The sequence below is a fragment of the Ptychodera flava genome, chromosome 22 (genome assembly GCF_041260155.1).
Source record: "Ptychodera flava strain L36383 chromosome 22, AS_Pfla_20210202, whole genome shotgun sequence".
In the NCBI taxonomy this organism is placed as follows: domain Eukaryota; kingdom Metazoa; phylum Hemichordata; class Enteropneusta; family Ptychoderidae; genus Ptychodera; species Ptychodera flava.
In genome coordinates, this window is record NC_091949.1 from 16,517,919 (window position 1) to 16,538,276 (window position 20,358).

The 20,358-nt window shown below is 39.2% G+C and overlaps 1 protein-coding gene across 1 annotated transcript; it reads right to left on the reverse strand.

Moving 5' to 3' along the window:
* Window positions 1-3,067: 3,067 nt before the first annotated feature.
* Window positions 3,068-15,952, reverse strand: LOC139122810 (protein mab-21-like 2). The gene is made up of 2 exons (XM_070688572.1): window positions 15,556-15,952; window positions 3,068-5,971 (listed from the first exon to the last, which is right to left on the reverse strand). The coding sequence occupies exons 1-2, from the start codon at window positions 15,886-15,888 to the stop codon at window positions 5,036-5,038; spliced, it is 1,269 nt and encodes a 422-aa protein (XP_070544673.1). The 5' UTR covers window positions 15,889-15,952; the 3' UTR covers window positions 3,068-5,035.
* Window positions 15,953-20,358: the final 4,406 nt, after the last annotated feature.

Consider the following 20,358-nt stretch of genomic DNA (forward strand, 5'->3'; position numbering starts at 1 on the left):
CTGTACTTTTACTCCAGACGACGTCGTTCCGCGACGGGAAGTATAATACATAAAATGCAAGTTGCAGAGGCTTTAGCTTTCGATTTAGAGTATCGAAACAAATCAATTATTCCACCAGCAACAGACTCCTAACAAGAGTGGATTTGATTGTAGAGGCGATATGCTAACAAATTTTCCAAACGCATCTCATAAGAATACATCGGAATTAGTATTTTTGGTGAAAATAAAGAAATTTAGTACAGACAGGTTCTCCAAACAAATCGCCTTTTTTCTGCTGTATGTCACCATTAGACCATTAAAAGCAGTAGACTCACTGTGGTGTGCGATGTGCCATCCCCCAAAACAAACAAGTTTTTGGTACATGTCAAACCAGCATAAAAAATATTCGCTCAGATAATTTCAATTTCAATTTTGATGATCACCATAAAGCAGGGAAACAGTAACACTGCCTGTATCCAGCAAACCACTGTTTTCGGTAAATATCAAAAATGAGAAGCAAAAACAATAGTTAAGTTATATCGTGCGCAGGAGTCATTATTGAGCCGGGCTGCACTTTGTTAACCAACATGCGACATTCCCAACATTTAACGGAAACAAAGTCGTCATGCAGCTAACACTTTTAGCTGTATCCACGTAATCATTTTTAAAGATGAATGCAATTTAGGTCAAAAGTCTACATTTTTGCCTATCTTTATAGTCAAAACTCTTCATTTTCTACAAAATGATAAGTCAAAATGCCAAAGTGGGGTCAAAAGTCATGCTAGAGTAAAGAAGGGGTCAAAAGTTCACTCTTTACAAAAAAATCCTGGGTCAACAGTCAAAATCAGGTGAACCATATGTGTTGTGTACCCTTTCAATTTTCAAGGGAACTACCAGCTCCGCAGGCCATGGCTCGGCTAGTACCAATGTACAAATATCTCCTGTCCATTTGATGAGCTGGTGCCGGGGAGATGATAGAAATTCCTCAATAAATTACTGATGCTTGTATCAGTTTGGTCACCCAAGTCTATACACTACTCTTTACCAAAAACAAGATAAAAATAAACCTATACACAAATAAAATGTCATCAAGAATTTCAATGACCCTGCGCTCATTTGTAATTTGTAAATTAATATAGTGCGTTCCGTTGTACCTGTGCCAACCAATCCAGGCGCCAGCTTGGAAAGAATTTGCCATACTTGCCAATGAGGGCGCAATTTGCAACTCGAATGCCAAGGTTGGGAATAAGGGGCTCTTATTAAACTTTGTTACATTTCTAAAAACTCTAGCTTGCTTGTCAAATACGTAAATTTGGACTCAAGATTGCCAATTGATGTACTTATACTCTTTTGAAAATTGAACGTGTTAATTCTTTTTTATCACATTCACTAGAACAACACAATATTTGTGTTCAGCAAATCTGATTTCAGGAGTTGTCCTTATTTCCTGTGAACTATTAATATGGATGTAAAATAGTTTTCAAGTTTTACAAAGTTGGTATCTTCTCTGCCAAAAGTACGGTTTTTAAAAAAAAATCAAATGAAAAATAAAAACAAAAAACAGTTTGTTTAAAAGTGCTATTGTATAATTCTTACTGCAATTCAAGACATGTCTCTACATATGGAAGACATGACTCCGGCTTCATTCAGGAATCTACAATAGCACAAATCAGAGGGAATTGTGGGATACTCCTGATTCGGATCCCAAATTAAAACAGATTTTTAGGTTTCTTTAATGAAAAAAAATGAATTGTTAAATTTGCAATACATATGCCGCAGAGAGAAATTAAATGTCTTGCTGTGTTATTGCTCAGCTTTCAATGATTTTACAAAGATGGGTCATTTTACATAGCTAAAGAAAATTTAATAACAAAACTTTGGTAGTAAAGTTGATCAGACTCTTGCATATGTTTTAATTTTCTTGAAACAGTTGTGGACAGATTAAAGCTCAAGTAGTTGTAATGTTTGTGATGCATATATTGCCCGTACTCTCAAGGAATCATTTATCACAGTAATATTGCACATTTTATGCCACACACACACACACACACATTCATAGAAAGGAATTGAGACCATTCAGATTTGAAAGAAAGTCTGAATAATTCAGAAATACACTTTGGTGTAACCTTGTGTTTCTTCAGTTTCTAAAAAATTAAAGACATTTCCTGTATAAATTGTCTGATGTAATTTGTCTTTCCAGTCATTACCGGCTTGTTTCCAATCATTTATTAAAGGGACAAAGCCGGCCATTTTTCATGAATTTTGTTTGATAACAAGATACTACTTATATTGTTTGACATGTTGAAAGATACTGAATGAATGGGTGACCATGCATATATTCGATACCGGTTTTGGACAAATTGAAGGAAACCATGGCGAAAATGAATTAATGGTCATGACCATTAATTCACTATCGCGATGGTTTCATGTATCGTGTCTGGAACCGGGGTCGAATATATGTAGTACATGGTCACCCATTCATTCAGGATCTTTCAACATGTAAAACAATATAAGTAGTATCTTGCATCAAACAAAATTCAAGAAAAATTGGCCGACTTTGTCCCTTTAAAAGTGCCAAAGATAGTGGCTCAGAAATTTTATCAGTACTTAAAACTTTCATTTTTACTGGGGATTTTAATCAGTGAATGTTTTTGGTTAATAACTATGGTGTGCATGCCTAAAACAGTTATAACTTGAAAGAATTGGATGGCGTACTCTACCACTGAGGCTTCAAAATTGTAGTAATTAGTTCAGAACAAACACAGTCACAGGCACACCCATGATAGAATTACACTGCTGCCACAAACAATGTAAGCTACATAAGGAAGCGGTGGGCTGTAAAAATCAATCATGATTAAAAGGGGCAACCTTTTTGAATTCAGGCTTCTGAGAAATAGTCAATTGCTTGCATCAGAGACAAAAATAGTTCTTTTTACATCAACTTTTCTTCAGAGGTTGTCGAATGAAGTTTGTGAATGAGGAGATGACCATGGGGTGATTAATCCTCCATTGTAAGTTTATCTCTATATCGACCACTCAGATCACTGACCGTAGTACACCATCAAATTCTCTCCTGACAACAATAAGTAAAAGCTATCTCTTTTATTTTGCCTTTCCTGTTTCATTGAAGTGGTCATTCATGTCACTGGCGCCTTCTCTGATAAAAGCCAGACTCTGATTTCTATTTAAGTTGGTACCATGGACCAAACGTTGTTTCCTTCCATTGGTCTTAGAGACTTGTGCAATGTACCTGTACATGGAGCACATCATTTGTGTCCGCAACAAACATTGAATGTTAAGAAGCTTGGCACGACACCAATTACTTCACTTTTTATACTTGATGTACCTCCACATCACTTTCCTGATTATGAACAAAAAGATGAAAGAGATGCAATGTAAGGTGAGAAGACTCACACCTCATATCAATGGTAGTACTCTGTGTAGAAGATTGAACAGTTCAGTCATGCATGGTCTCTGCGATATCCAACTAACCCACCATGTGCACCGGCCAGTCTCTAGCTAGTTTTCAGCCTTTAGTGTACAGTAGTTTCTAGCAGAAGTAAAGAAGCATGTTAGATTAGGTAGACTGCACCTAAGGGACAGATACTTGGACTCTCAAACTTAACAATTCTTTTCCAATCTACCGCTATTGGGGGCTCATTTTAAAGTTCTTGGAGTTGGAAAAATTTTTACAGTCTTAATTTTTCGAAATTCAAAAATTTTACTTTTCCCCATAGAGTTAACACAGGGATGTCGGCCATTTTGAATCTCAAATATCAGTAAATCTTACGTAATTTGTTTCTCTAGTACCAAACTTTGATCAGTGACCCCTGATTTTTATTCCTGATATTTTTGTAAGAGAACGGATGAAAAGTTTATTGAGCAAAGTTTGAGCAAAATTTGAAGTCTTTCACTTTTGAGGTGCATACGACCTTAACATGGGTTGGAGTATGGCAGAGACCCACATGACTGAATCTTTCAGTCAATCTATAGAGGCATAACAGTTGCTGTACAAAATCGACCTACCTTTACTTTCCAAAACCTATCCTGACATGATCTAGAGTACACAGATACATTTATTTGTACTCTGTTATTATCTTGCAAAGTGACTGAAATTCAGAATATAAAAATTCTGTGTTTTCAAATACATTATAACAACATCGTCCTCAATGCTTGCACTGCCTTGGATCAAGGCAATTGTGTTCAGCTAAATAAATCAAGAAATTACATTTCTTTACTTCCTATATTTATTCTCTATTTAATAAAGTATGACTTTACATTTATTTCTTTTCTGTCTATTTATACATTTAAGAAATTTGCTGGTTACACGGCATATACTTATATTTATATTCGTTATATATGATTTATTCTGTCCATAATAAAGACAAATTAGAAAACCATCTTTACATGTGCACCCACAATCTGCATTTTATAATGACAAGAGTTGTCAAACTTTTGGGGGGATTAAGGGGCCCCTAAAGTGTTGGTTAATGCCATGGGTGGCTGTGAAAAGGTCAACAAAATATTTGCCTTCTGCCTGTCGATTTCCTGCTTTGTAGACTATAGATCTCAATGGAGACAATGGCATTGTCTAAAACCATGATTCATCTTGAAAATTCTTCTTGTAAAACCATCTTCCACTGATCAAATGATGCCCATGATAGTATATTTTTTATTATATAACCATATTAGTATAGTGTTTGCTATTGTCTTTTCAGAATCTACCACTCACAGGCACTTGTGGGTAGAACGTGGAGCAATACAGTTCCAAGCACTGTATTTGACTTATAAAACACCTTGACTGAGTAAAGTACGTGTATATGACATCATTGTCAGACTAACAGAGACATTAGGGGTAACAAAGACTGGAAGATCCGTTGCTCTAGGGTGCTCTCTATGCTTCCCCCTTGGAGCGCCCTCAAGCGACAGATCTTCCAGTCTAGAGTTACATTACGTAAAACAAAAGTTTAAATTTTCCATTGTACATGTATACGAGCCATTCCACCGTCACACCTACCATCTTTCAAATGTTCTGAAGAAATTCCAGCTTTATATTCTAGTGTGGTAAAAAGTGAAATATAGATTCTGGTTCTCGTAGAATTGCTGATAAAAAATGCTTCACCTTGATATGCATGGTCCGTCTAGCGGAGGCACTTAAATCACACAAAATATTCAAATCAATGTAGAAGAAATCTTGCAATGTTTTCAGTTTCAAATTGTCCTTAAGTCTTTGCAGCATCGTCAGAAACCGCTCCCCTGCCGAATCCTGAGACCAATCACCATGGCGATTGCACTCCCATAGCAACAGTGTCCGCAGATGTTTTGCAGTGAGTCCCTGTAGTATGGCTTCCTGGCCTTCTCTCAGGGCAAAGAACAGCTGCAATATGTGATGTCGATATTTTCTGACTTCTTCCTCCTCAACGTCATCTTTTTTCACTCCATCAAGAAACTTATCCTCCAAAACATCTATGGACACCGACCACAACTTGGGGACAAGATCCTCCGCAGGAACTTTCACAATTCCTGGTGGAGATTTGTACACTTGCCCTTCAATCACCCACAGGCTTTGTCCAGAATTCACATCAGAATGGATTCCCTTAACAAAAGTTTTGCTCCGGCCTTTTGCATGAGGATGGTTCGGCCATTTCGGTGGCAGTCGGGTACCTTGAGGGAGGCCATAGCATAGAACACTAGGTACAATTTTCACAAAGACGCTGTTTTCACCGTTAACAATTCGAAGAGTGACGTGGGGAGACTTTTCATGAATGCTCACCATTTCAAACTCATCTCCGTAGATCATCAGCGTATTATCGACAGCTTCTTGCAACATGTCTGTGAAACTCGATGGGACCAGATAACCCTTGTCACAGAGAAATTCCTGCCATGTGGATAATTTACTATCATTACTGGCATTCTTCGCTGCATCCACGTTTTTCATTTTAACTGTGGCTGTCATGTCAGGTAGATTGATGTCTCTGGCAAAGGTTGTAACCTAGAAAAGGGAAGACATGCATTATCATACACCTATGTCTGTAACTTATGGCATTATCATACACCTTAGCTGTGATATCGCAGCGGTACTTGTGGCATATATCGAACGCGATCGGGTCATTTTGGTCATCGCCACAGTCCAAACCTCAATGACCCGAGCGCGTTCGATACATGCCACAAGTACCGCTGCGATGTCACAGCTACACATACACCTATGTCTGTATCCTACAGCTTCGTCATACGGTAAGTTTTAGTATATGTGGACCCGGAGTCCAATAACATTGACGATGAGTGCAATAACATTGACGAGGAGTCCAATAACAAAGTGCACCAAGAAGAACTCCATATCAACCAAACTAACACTCTTACTAATTCAACAGGAAAACAAATTACACATCTGTCATCTTTCAGGAAGTTTCAGTATAAGCGAATGTGGAGTTCAATAACATTGACTTGGAATCTATAACAAAGTTCACCAAGGAGAACTCTATATCAACCAAGCTAACACTCTTACTAATTCAACAGGAACAAAAAACTACATATCTGACACGGTAAAGTTAATAGAATAAATATTATATTCTCTGCACAGTTGTATCAATAGAGTGCATTTGAAATGTTAACTTGTTTGAGATTTGACAGCAGTAATGTGTATTGGCAAATTAATCTGTATAATGTACTTCTTTCTGACATCAACAGAGGCTTCTATGAATAAATGAATGGATCTGAATGTCACGAACCATGAGAATGCTTGATTTTGAGAATTGTTGTAGTTTCCTACATATTTTGTAAGAATTTGGGTTGAATAATAGAAGCAAAGCAAATCCCTAACTCAGCAGGTGGATGAATTAATATAAGTAAGAAAAGACTGAATTGTCCCTACCCCAGAAAAAGTTGAGTGTTCTGTCCACTGATTGGTAAAGAAACTTGCTTCAAGTAGTGATCACAAATATCACACAGAACAGTCACTCTTTGTGATCTTTGCTGATGTGCCAGGGGTCAAAGGTCCTCCACAGATTGACATTGTAAATATACATTTTCATCGGACAAAATGTATGACAGTTGACAAAGATTTCCAGTGAAGATTTGATATAAACATTTTAACTTTAGACCCTTATTCCCAGTTGAAGTGACCTAAATAGTTCGATAATAAAGTCCTGCCATTCAGGAAATAATTATAATTTAATTAAAATCACCTGCTGATCCGATACTGAATTTTTGCTAGTAAGTACTTTTCAACTGAAATTTGCAGTGCTGGATGAGTCTTACTGTTGAAGGGACAACCATCTTGTTACGTGCAGAGAAAACGAACAAAAGGGTGAACTCAGCAGTCCACGTTCAAACAAAATTTACCACGAAAACAAAACCAACTGCCAAGTCAGGGACAGAGCACAAGCTCCAAAAGTGCACAGACCACCCACCTCAGCTGGACGGCAAAGCTCCAGTCTCAGAGCCGCAACAGTCAGTCGGATGAATGAACAGTCCCTTGGCCCGCAGGCCGAAGCCGCACAAAGTCCACAGTATAAATCCAGCGTTGACAGTGAAGGTCCTGAAAAGTCCTGAGAACGACTACTGCTGGAGCCCAGTAACACACAAGAGACACGATCCCAAAAGTCTGACTGGAAGCTGAGCACGTCCCTTTTATAAAGGCATATAAGAACAATCTAGAACTTTTATTGACATGCTAATTACTGTTCTAAATTATCTCCCTTACACAACTAATCAACTTTCCAGAACATTCCAAACATGACTAATTGAATTCAAGGTTGTTAGGTCATCAAGGGCAGTGACCTTGAGAATGTTCTAGACTAATTGAACTCAGGTCATGATGAGTGTGGGGTAAATGACCTACATAACACACCCCCTCTTCAAAAAAAGAAAATTTTTCAAAGAAAAATCTTTCTTTTACAAATGTAATCCTGAAAAAGATTTAAGTACTCAAAATTTTTTTACTCTAAAGTAAAATTTCTTGAAAGTGAACAACAATAAACTCTAAATACGAGAGAGACAGTCTGCAATTAAATTGTCTCTGCCTTTGATATGTCTAATGTCAAGATTAAACTCCTGTAACATTAAACTCCATCTTAGCAATCTCTGATTTTTGCCTTTAAATTTCTGCAGAAAAACAAGAGGGTTGTGATCAATATAAACCACTATTGGCTGATTTGAAGAAGTAACATAAACTTCAAAATGCTGTAAGGCTAATATCAAAGATAAACACTCTTTTTCAATTGTAGAGTAGTTTCTCTGGGATTTGTTAAATTGCGTGAAAAATAGCAAACAGGATGATCTACACCATGACTATCCTCTTGCAATAAAACAGCACCAGCAGCCGTATCACTAGCATCCACAGCTAATTTGAATGGCAAAGTGAAATCTGGTGCAGACAACACTGGAGCACTTTGCAGTATGGCTTTAAGTGTATCAAATGCCTGTTGGCATTGCTCTGACCAAACGAACTTTACTTTCTTTTTAAGTAAGTTAGTCAAAGGCTCAGTAATTGTGGAGAAATTTGGACAGAATTTTCTGTAGTAACCAGCCATACCGAGAAAGCGCATCAGTTGTCGTTTGCAGTTTGGTATGGGAAAACTTGAAATGGCACTGATTTTGGCATCAACAGGTTTTACCTCACCCTGTCCTACAGTATGTCCGAGGTAAGTTACCCTCGCCCAACCAAACTCAGATTTGGCAAGGTTGACAGTCAACATTGCTTTACTCAGTCTCTCAAAGAACTTCCGCATGAGCTTGATGTGTTCCTCCCAGGTGTCAGTATACAGGACTACGTCGTCAACGTAAGCTGCACATCCGTCTAGCCCGGATATGACGTCGTTGATCATCCGTTGGAACGTTGCCGGAGAGTTCTTCATTCCGAATGGCATCACCTTGTACTGGAACAATCCGTCTGGTGTAACAAAGGCGGATATTTCACGAGCACGATCTGTCAGAGGGACTTGCCAAAATCCCTTCAGTAGGTCAAATTTCGTCACATACTTGGCTTTTCCCACTCGGTCGATGCAGTCATCAATCCTCGGGATTGGGAAAGTGTCTGTCTTTGTTAAAGTGTTGACCTTCCTAAAGTCCGTGCACATACGATAACTGTGATCTGATTTGGGAACAAGTATGCACGGCGAACTCCAGTTACTTTTACTGGGTTCAATAAAGTCATTGTCCAGCAGGTATTTGACTTCTTCCTGGAGATATTTCGCTTTTGTTGGATTCAGTCTGTATGGATGTTGTTTTACAGGCTTACTGTCCCCAACATCAACGTCGTGATAGATGACGTTTGTCCTCGTTGGAACATCTTGAAACAGGTGTTTATATTCATGGAGCAGTTCTTTCACCTGTTGTGTTGTTGTTCTGGCTGGAGGTGTGCCAACTTTGTAGACTCCAGCTTCTCCAGGATTTCTGAGTTCTGAAGCTTGACCGAGCCCAGCTTTGAGTTTAGAGTATTTTCACTCAAGTCAGTTTCAGTATCACTATCTTCATAATGGTTTGAACTGACTGCACTGACAGGCTGAGTTATAGTAGGATTATCCCTATCCAAATATGGCTTAAGCATATTTATGTGACATAGCTGTTTTTGTTTTCGCCTGTCAGGTGTTATTATGATGTAATTTAAATCACTCAATTTCTTATCAATTAGGTATGGCCCAAAGTAACGAGCATGGAGTGGTTTGCCAGGAATTGGAAGTAGAACAAGAACCTTTTGACCTGGTTCAAACTTCCGTTTTGAGGTGCTTTTATCATATTTGGTTTCATTGACTGCTGAGATGACTCAAGATTTTCTCTGGCTAATTCACATGCTTTAGAGAGTTTTGTACGAAAATCTGACACATATTGCAAAATATTCAGACAATCATCATCGTCTGATAGGAATTTCTCTTTAACGAGCTTAAGTGGGCCACGGACTGTATGTCCAAATACAAGCTCAAATGGGCTAAAACCAAGAGACTCCTGAATTGACTCTCTAACAGCAAAGAGCAGAAAATGAATTCCTTCATCCCACTGCTTCTCTGTGTCAAAACAGTAGGTCCTAATCATGTTTTTCAAAGTTTGATGAAATCTCTCAAGAGCACCCTGACTTTCTGGATGATAGGCGGATGACCTATACTGTTTAATGCCTAGCTGATCCATTACTTGTTGAAAAATACCAGACATAAAGTTGGAGCCTTGATCGGACTGGACACATTTAGGGAGGCCAAATAAAGTGAAAAATTTGACTAAAGCTTTCACTATAGTCTTTGTCTTTATATTTCTCAGTGGTATGGCTTCTGGGAACCGAGTTGATGTACACATTATTGTCAGCATGTACTCATTTCCTGATCTTGTTTTTGGTAGGGGCCCAACACAGTCTATTAGTATCCTACTAAATGGTTCTTGAAACGCAGGAATTGGCTGTAAAGGGGCCTTTGGAATGGTCTGATTTGGCTTTCCTACCATTTGACATGTGTGACAAGTTTTACAGAAATGTGCTACGTCCTGCCTGAGATTAGGCCAATAAAAGTGACTGAGAATTTTGTGATAAGTTTTCCTGACTCCTAAGTGACCAGCCCAGGGGGTTTCATGGGCCAGGCGCAATATTTCAGCACGATAGGGCTTTGGAATCACAATTTGATGTTTTATAGCCCAATCGTCATCAACCAAAATATCTGGAGGTCTCCATTTACGCATGAGAATACCAGATTTTGTATAATAGGAAACAGAGCTATCTGAAGTTTACCTTCATCATCATCTACCCTGTCAAACAAAGACAAAATATCTGAGTCTTTGTGTTGTTCTGCAATGAGATTTGATCTAGAAAATGTCTGACTTTGGTCAGCAGAAGTTTTACTGGAAGTTTCAAATCCACGAGGGATAACGGAATGATCCGTGTCAAACACCTGACTGAGAAAGGTGTCATTTAAGTCAACATCTGTGACATTATTCTTGAGAGTATTTTGATTCTCGGAAGTTTTCTTTGACATGGCTCGAGTAATTGCACACGAAGGAAAAAGGCCCGGAATTTCTTCCTCTATGGCTCTGGATTCTGATCTAAACTAGGATTATCAGTCACAAGTGGATTAGTAATGACCTTGTCCCCAGCAAGGTCGTTTCCAAGAAGAAGGTGAATCCCTTCAAAGGCAAAAAAGGCCTAATACCTAAAGCCACAGGTCCAGAAACAAAGTCCGAAGACAAATAGACATTATGGAGAGGAACAGGAATGTAGTCATTACAATCTACCCCCTTAATAAGAACTTTAGAACCTGAAAATGACTTTTCAGAAAACGGCAGGGTATCTGCCAACAAAAGAGACTGGGAAGCCCCGGTATCTCTTAAAATTTGACAGGGGTAGCGGAAGAAAATCACTAGAAAGTGATATAAAACCATCGTGAATAAATGGTTCGAAAATACCCATAATGCTATCTTGAGAAGAATGACCTTGACCTCATTAATTGGGGATGAGAGGGGTTTAACCTCAGAAAATGTGTTGCACACATTATTAGACTCTAATCGAGTTGATGAAGAAATAAAGCCGGTGGGCTTAGATCCACTTTGACTACTTTGACCTTCACGTTTTCTTTTCAATTTGAAACAATCTGACATTAAATGGCCGTCTTTCTTACAATAATTACAAGAAAGTGTACCAAATTGTTTGTCAGAAGGAGATTGAGATTGGGATCTGATGATGTGGGAGTGTTACTTGAACTCTGTGAACTGTTGTCATTTGATTTCCTACTGTCCTTTGAGAAATTCTTGGATGAAAAGGAGGAGTTAAATTTACCTGCATTGTTTCTGTATGAAAAGGACTGGGATGGTTTGCTGAGAAAGGAAGATTTGTGGGTCAATGAATAATCATCGGCCAACGTGCAGCAACCTCCAATGTATCTGCCTTTTGTTCATTGATAAATGTCTTGATGTCACTCCGAATGCACCTTTTAAATTCCTCAATCAAAACAAGTTGTCGTAATTTGTCATAATTCTGACTGACCTTTTCAGAAGAGCACCAACGGTCAAACAGTTGTTCTTTTGTTCGAGCAAATTCAACATAAGTTTGATCCTTCACCTTCTCACAATCCCTAAATTTCTGACGATAAGCTTCAGGCACCAACTCATAGCCCTTGAGAATTAATCCTTCACAGAATCATAATTGATGCCTGCTCTACTGACAACTGAATGTAAATTTCTCTGGCTTTACCCACCAAAGCACTCTGCAAAAGCATAGACCAGGACTCCTTAGGCCATTCAGACTCAGCAATTTTCTCAAAATGAAGGAAATATTTATCAACATCCTTTTCTTGGAAGGGGGAACTAACCTGAAATGCTTAGTGATGTCAAACTTGTCTGAAGGGAAGAATTTTCCTGACTGTCAAGCTCTAAACGTTTTATTTCTAACTGCAGTCGGTGTTCTGCTAATTCTCTTTCCTTTTCTTTTTCCTCTCTTTCTTTCTCCCTTTGTCTTTCTTCCATTTGCAATTCTTTTTCTTTCATTTCCAATTCCCTCTCTTTCTGTCTTTCTTCCATTTCTAACTGCATTTGTATTTTTTCTTTTTCTAATGCCTGTCTCTCCTTTTCCATTTGTAATTCTTTTTCTTTCATTTGTAATTCTTTTTCTTTTTCTAATGCCAATTTTTTTAGCTCGAAATCTGCCTGTATTTCTAATTCCAATTTTTTGAGTTCGAAGGAAGACTCAGGCTCATAATCTTTTAAGGCAGACTCCTCAAAATGGCCAGAATTAACTAAATGTTTTGCAATCTTGAACTGTATTTCTCGCTTGCGCATAGATCTTTTGACATCTACTTTAAGGAAATTGGCCAGTGCTATGAGGTTGTCTTTTCTGAGGGAATTAAATGTGTCCTGATCAAGGTCATCCATAAATTCGTCTGGCTTGAATTCCGCCATGATTGAATTTTGCTGAGTTCACAGTATACAGTAGTTTGAAAAGGCTGGCAAAATGTTGTCAAACGGCTCAAAATGTTCGTATCCCGGACAAGCCCCCAATTTGTTACGTGCAGAGAAAACGAACAAAAGGGTGAACTCAGCAGTTCCCGCTCAAACAAAATTCATCACGAAAACAAAACCAACTGCCAAGTCAGGGACAGAGCACAAGCTCCAAAAGTGCACAGACCACCCATCTCAGCCGGGACGGCAAAGCCCCAGTCCCAGAGCTGCAACAGTCAGCCGGACGAATGAACAGTCCCCCGGCCCGCAGGCCCGAAGCCGCACAAAGTCCACAGTATAAATCCAGCGTTGACAGTGAAGGTCCTGAAAAGTCCTGAGAACGACTACTGCTGGAGCCCAGTAACACACAAGAGACACGATCCCAAAAGTCTGACTGGAAGCTGAGCACGTCCCTTTTATAAAGGCATATAAGAACAATCTAGAACTTTTATTGACATGCTAATTACTGTTCTAAAATTATCTCCCTTACACAACTAATCAACTTTCCAGAACATTCCAAACATGACTAATTGAATTCAAGGTTGTTAGGTCATCAAGGGCAGTGACCTTGAGAATGTTCTAGACTAATTGAACTCAGGTCATGATGAGTGTGGGGTAAATGACCTACATAACAATCTATTGATGTGAACATCCCAACTCATAGCTCTGCATGGCAGGGCTGTGGTGGGAGGCTGTATAACGCCGGTAACACACAGCCCTGCCATGCAGAGCTAACCGACTCACAAAGTGCATAAACTGTCTTGTCATTACCAAAAACATGTGACTAGCAGGTTTTTGTCGGCTCTATCAAAAAGCAGATGAACTAACTTGATAACTTTTTCAATGGAAAACAATGGACTGGCACCTCGTTACTGTTGTTTTACGACTTATCCGGACACCAAACTTGCTAATTACCCAGCAACTTCGCTGATGATATTGAGACTTTGATCGGTAATTACCAAAGCACTTTGGTAATTCACCTCAAACTTGATACTTGATCTGGCTGCATGAGTGCTCCATGGGGTACACAATGTGTATACAAAGTCACTGATAAGTATCATACTAGTGCCATAAACTAATTTGTGACCAGGGGTTGGCATTCCACTGAACAGCATTCCTCGGTGAAACCAACATATGTACATGTGTGCTGTTCATCCGTGCTACATGTAAAACTCAACTACGGAGAGGTAAGGAGAGTATAATGGGTCGTTAGAGTTTGTTAAATTACTTCTTAGAGCAGAAAAACTATTACTAACGTTAAAACAAGCTGACATTGGAATTCCTGTTACACCATTGTGAGGAAAATCCTACATTATCCAGTTTATTTATAATCCTATGACCCTCCGTCTCCGTCACCTAAATATAATTTTCCCACTCCACGCATCCGCCATTGGTTTTCCTCCTCTAAAACCTGCAGTTTCATTCATTTGAAGCAATTATCCTTTCATCCGTGAAGAGTTTTTACCGGTGACTATTACAACTCTCACTGCCAGTTGTTGTTTTCATAAGATGCAGACCATTTGATACTGAGGTACGTGAGTTGCTTTTACGTGCAGGCAATGCAGATGCCACTTCACAGTTCACACTGTGCTGTTGATCAGCAAAGTACAAGACGTCTTTGTTTCACTTTTTTATGTCAAGATATGATTCATGTGAAAATTTTACCAAATATCATTGATGGGATTGTGTTTTCAATTTCCTTTGATGCAGGGATATGAAATACTGCGTCAGTTTAGCTCGGAATCGTTGCTGAGTTTTGCTGCCTTTTGGCAATGGTTGTCTATCAGCATAAATGTGATCGAGGAATGCCCGTTCATGAAGATAGAGAGATTGAAAATCTTTTCTGTATTCTAGCTTCCTTTACAATTTCTTCAGGTGTAAGTTGATTTAGGAAAGTGATTGAAAGTTTTAGTGGTGTTCAATAATTGTGCCTAAATCAGCACGAATTGAGCGGAAAAAGTATTTAAGTAGGACTGTTCAATCAGACATGATGTCCATTGAAGTTACAGAAATCTTTGTGGTGCAGTGGGTAGGTTTACTGCAATGCAAGTTGTATTTGTCCTGTGTCATTTCCATCACTTTGTTCAGCAATTTTTTGTATGGGTACACTGTTGAAAACTTTGAGTGCAAACTCATGTCCGTCAAATTGGTTTATGCTATCACTGTATGCACTGAGATGTCGGCGTCTGTGTTTACACTTTGCCACCCATGGAGTTACTGCAGCCAGATCAAGTATCAAGTTTGAGGTGAATTACCAAAGTGCTTTGGTAATTACTGATCAAAGTCTCAATATCACCAGCGAAGTTGCTGGGTAATTAGCAAGTTTGGTGTCCGGATAAGTCGTAAAATCACTGTAATATTCGACATCAACAAGAACACAGTCCCTCTACAAAACAGTTGTTGTGGAGGGACTGTGACAAGAACCAATGCGAGAACCAGGGATTAAGAAATGCCCCTTTGATGTGCTTCTTCCAAGGAAAGTCTGCGATTACAGTGATTTCAAAGTGGGGTTGGGCTAAAGGAACCATTGTACGGTACTACAAGCGGGGTCATGAGTGTCTCCACACCGTACCATGACCTGCTTTATCATTATTTTTCATAGGCCGTTCCCATTCCGTGCACATCAACGTGTACTTAGTTCAGACACACATCGTTGAAGTTTATACAAACCTGGAAGAGTGAAGAGTCTCTTTCTATATCCAGCATAAGTCTGTAGTAAAATTGATTTGGAGACCCTTCTGAACGTAAACGTTCCCTCGGTACATCATGGCCAAGGCTGGAACCAAAACAATCAAGAAGACGAGGATCGATGTCGTTTAGTTTTTCTGTCAAACTCTTCACAAACCTCAGCGCTATTTCTGCGTTTCTCCTGGTGGCCTCTAGTCTTGGAACCGAAAACTGTTCAATGGCAATATCAATACACTGGTTCAGTTTTTCATTACGTTCCTGTGAAGAGGGATTGCCACTGTCTTCGTCGACTGCAGCAACAGCAGCGTCCGCCATGTTCAAAAGATTACACCTTTGACCTTAAGTTAAACTTTGAACTGCCAATTATGAACTCGGTACTTAAAGTTGGCGTCATCCTCATCCTCATCCTCAGCCTCAGGTGACCTTTCTAGCTGACGCTGAATATGACGCTACTCAGCGTCAGCTTCAGCGTCGTATCCGAAGATTGCCGAAGTTGCGCTACCCGAGGATGGTTATATGATAAAATTCGCCCAAAACTTAAGAAAATAACAACTCCATTCTTTCTCAACTTTCTTTTGAATCGTGAAACTAGTTCGTAGGTAATATTTTATCGTTAGAATATCTCATACAGACTAGTTCTTTGGAAATGTTCGTAATTTTCAGTCCATGGATCCGCGGATGTGTTTGTTGGTATCCTCTCAACTCTTGCGTTAAGATTTTCCAAAAATTGGTGCAAAAAGTATACGTGGTCCGAAATGTGTAAAAATCGCCACCATGAGAGGCAATATAAAAGCCCTAATTATTCAGAGGACATATAAAACAATTAACTCGTATAACTATGACTTGAGGCCTGAAAAGTCAACGTATTAAACATACAACCTTTGAACTTTAAGGAAATTAAGGGCTAAGAATATTGCGTTATAACTACATCGTGAGAAACGGATATTAAGAGGAGAGATTACTAAATATTATGAAATACAAACCCCACTGTGTTTTGATTAACATTTACAGTGATATGAAACTTGGAGCACATTTTTAAAGTCGTTTTTACACTTATTGTTCCATCAGACGCATTCGGGAATAATCGGATCTGACGCCGGTGAAGCTGACGCTGTAGCGTCATCCTCATCCTCATTTTCGCGTGACCCCTGAGGCTGAGGATGAGGATGAGGATGACGCCAACTTTACGTTGGTCTCGATAGTGCAGTGGCCCGGCCTTATTTGTTTGAATTGTATACACTGTATGGGCACGAACTGACCAATCACTGTATAGCTGAACAACTCTCTGGGAGTGAGGTAAAACTAAAGTCCAAAACTCCGCATAAGCTGCTGTTTGGTAGGAAGTGAAGTATTTGAAACACATTTTACAACATACAACTTACAATACAAGACTCTGAGGTAGTTTACCCTCCTGAGCATGCTGAGTTAGCTGTGATATCGCAGCGGCGCTGACGAGCGTAAAGTTGGCGTCATCCCCATCCTCTTTTAAAGCCTCAAGTGACTTTCCAGCTACAAACGCTGAAAATGACGCTACTCAGCGTCAGCTTCAGCGTCGTATCCGAAGAATGCAAAAGTGACGCTACCCAATGACGGATAAATGATGAAATTCGCCAAAAACTTTAAAAAATAACAACTCCGGTCTTTCACAACCTTCTTTTGAATCGTAAAATTGCTTCGCAGGTATTAAGCTTAATATTTTATCAGAAGAATATCTCATAAAGACTAGTTCTTTGGTAGTGTTCATAATTTTCAGTCCATGGTCTGTGGATGTGTTTGTTGGTGTCCTGTTAACTTTGCTTTAAGATTTTCCGAAAGTTGGTTCAAAAAAGGCATATCACGGTCTGAAATGCTAAAACTCGCCACCATGAGAGGCGATATGAAAGCCCTGATTATTTAGAGAACATATAAAACAATTAACTTATATAACTATGACTTGAGGCCTGAAAAATGGACGTATTAAACATACAGCATTCGAACTTAAGGGCTAAGAATATTGTGTTGTAACTACATCCTGAGAAACGGATATTAAGATGATAGTTTACTAAACATTATGAAATATAAACCCCACGGTGTTTTGATTAACATTTTAAGAGATATGAAACTTGGAGCACATTTTTACAGTCGTTTTTACACTTATCATTCCATCAGACGCAGTCGGGAAAAATCGGATCTGACGCCGGTGAAACTGGCGCTGTAGCGTCATCCCCATTCAAATTTACTGAGTCCAAATATATTCTTATTTTTCTTCATTTTATAAATATGTAACCATCACCATCATAATTATCATCATTATCATTATCATCATCATCATCATCATCATCATCATCACCATCATCATCATCACCATCATCATCATGGGAGATCGAGGCCCCTATGTCTGCAGTAGAGACAATGTTTTTTTTCTATTACTTTTGTTTTTACGATCCCCGGACTAAACCCTAAGGGAAAGGTGAGGTGTAGGCGATGTGAAGTTTAACGGCATTCGCACGGAGATTGAACGGCTGCAAATGCAATATTATTTTTTAAGCCCACGGGGCAGTGCGCCGGCTCATTGCACTTGAAGTTATTCTGTCGTGTTGACTGAATAGCGCCGGCCCGTAGGGAGTCTGCGCGAAGAGGGAAAGAAGAGAAGAGGAAAGGAAAAAGAGAAAGAGAAACAGAGAGCGAGAGAGAGTGGAACAAACAGTCCGTCTCTGCCAAGACCATATAATCTCTAGTATGTTTTTCGTGCAATTTTGAGATACCTCTTTGGTTAATAGCCCAGAGACTTTCATGTTTTTCCAACCAGTTGTTAAACGAGTCAGCAACTTTAATGTCTGGCTGATCAACACATTTTGTGTGTACTTTAGATGTGAGATAAACATGCAAGTGTGAATGGTGTACATGGGCACCTGAAGAGAGATGCTGAGCGAGTGTTTGCGAGGGTGATCGACACAGCGGTCCCGTTACAAAATAGTGTCTACTCGACTACTCTGTGATGAAAGCTTTGAGCGCCCCGTTCTTCCACGGCGGTGTTCAGGTGTGCTGTGGGCTTCCCTTGAACATGGGTGTACAAAAAATAGATTCCATTTTTGTACATCCATGCCTTGAAGGAGGCCGACGTTGACTGAGCCCATATGACAATGGTTTACACCACAGTCCCTCCATCAAGGATTTCGTGTCACGTGCATGCTTTGTAGCCTCTGATCACACGTATGTGATCATGGCTAGGCGGTCCTTTTCAAGGGTACACATGCTCCAAAAAAGAGATATGCCGTTATTTTAATTTTACATTACCAACAATATGCGTTTCACTTTGTGTTTATCTATTGCATAATTTATTTCATATTTTGTTTTCTTGTCATTTCGTCATTAACGTGTTTGGGTACGGTCCAGTTCAGTCGAGGTTATACTAAGCTTATATAAGCTTAAAGTGGCACTCCCACTTGGTAACATTTTTAAAGCACATTTTTCAATACCAACGGTCGATATTTGACGTGGCGACTGCGCGCAGATCACGAGATATCGATAAAACATGTCCTCAAAAAAGTAAAAGTTTGAATTCCGGTGGCCCACCTAAATTCAGCTTCCGAACATCGAACGTTCGGCTCTGGGGCCATTGTCAACTAAGCTATGGAGTACGAGTCTACGCTTACGCTGCTGTATGCCACAGTACCACTCGCGTCGGTGATCGGTCATGCCCCCTGGGGAAAGCCGAGTCTTACTGACTCTGAGAAAAAACGGAAAACAAAGTTTGATTCCACCAGAATTCGCATAGGTGACTAGCACAGTTACGTGCGGTTGATACATAGCGGCCGCCGAGTGGTATGCATAGACGCATACCACGCGCGCGGCGTACTGTGTGGCAGACGACAAAATGTAGTCATCGGAGGCGGCTAATATTTGACACGTAAAAACTGATGTTTATGTGGTATTGAATAAAAATATAGTACAACTGATTTAGAATAATGAAAACGACAAAAACTAAGGAGAGGTTTTACAAAACTTACCAGAGGTAATGGCATAATTGTGTATATAAAGTCTTTGCGGTGGGAAGTAATTTAATTGCATCGTTCGAACTTATTGTAGGCTCCCTAGTATATCGTCAATCAGCACAACAACAACCCTTCGAGGGATTTCGGGTCTAAATCAGAAACGATCGTAAAACTTCGGGATGTGAAAAATACGCTCGGGAAATGACATGTTTTTATCGATATCTTGCGATCCGCGTGCAATCGCCACGTCAAATATCGACCGTTTGCATTAAAAAAAATGTGTTTTAAAAAGGTTACCAAGTGGGAGTGCCTCTATAAGCTTAAGAAGCAAATTATATTCTAGTAAATGGTCCACAATATCAATATCAGTGACACCGTACCCAATACATTGAATTCGGGTAATATTCATATGATTCATGAATTCACTCAAAAGGGTATTAAAGTTAAATAAATGAATGAATGAATGAATGAATAAATAAATAAATGAACGACGAATGAATAAATGAACAATGGATGAATGAATGAATTTAATGAATCGATGAATGGAAAATCAGGGGATCATAAAACACCAACAAAACAGCAAATTATGAATAAGCTCAGTGCTCCTAGTGTCACCTCTGTGATAAAACTTTCCTCCCCTCCATTTTTATCCTTTCAAGTATCACTTTCATTATCTATTCAAGATCTTCTAACAACGTGTACTTAAAACCATTGTATATTCTTGGATGTTGAGTAGAAAGTTAAATACTAAGTATGATAAAAGACGGCAAAATAATTTTATTCGTCCTTCGGAATATATCATCGGTTTCTC

Bases quoted from the DNA above. Each gene is read 5' to 3' on its own strand.
- LOC139122810 (XM_070688572.1), bottom strand. From the start codon at position 15,888: ATGGCGGACGCTGCTGTTGCTGCAGTCGACGAAGACAGTGGCAATCCC. The intron at 5,972-15,555 runs GTTTGTATAAAC...TCCCTTTTCTAG, and splicing joins GAGACTCTTCACTCTTCCAG to GTTACAACCTTTGCCAGAGA.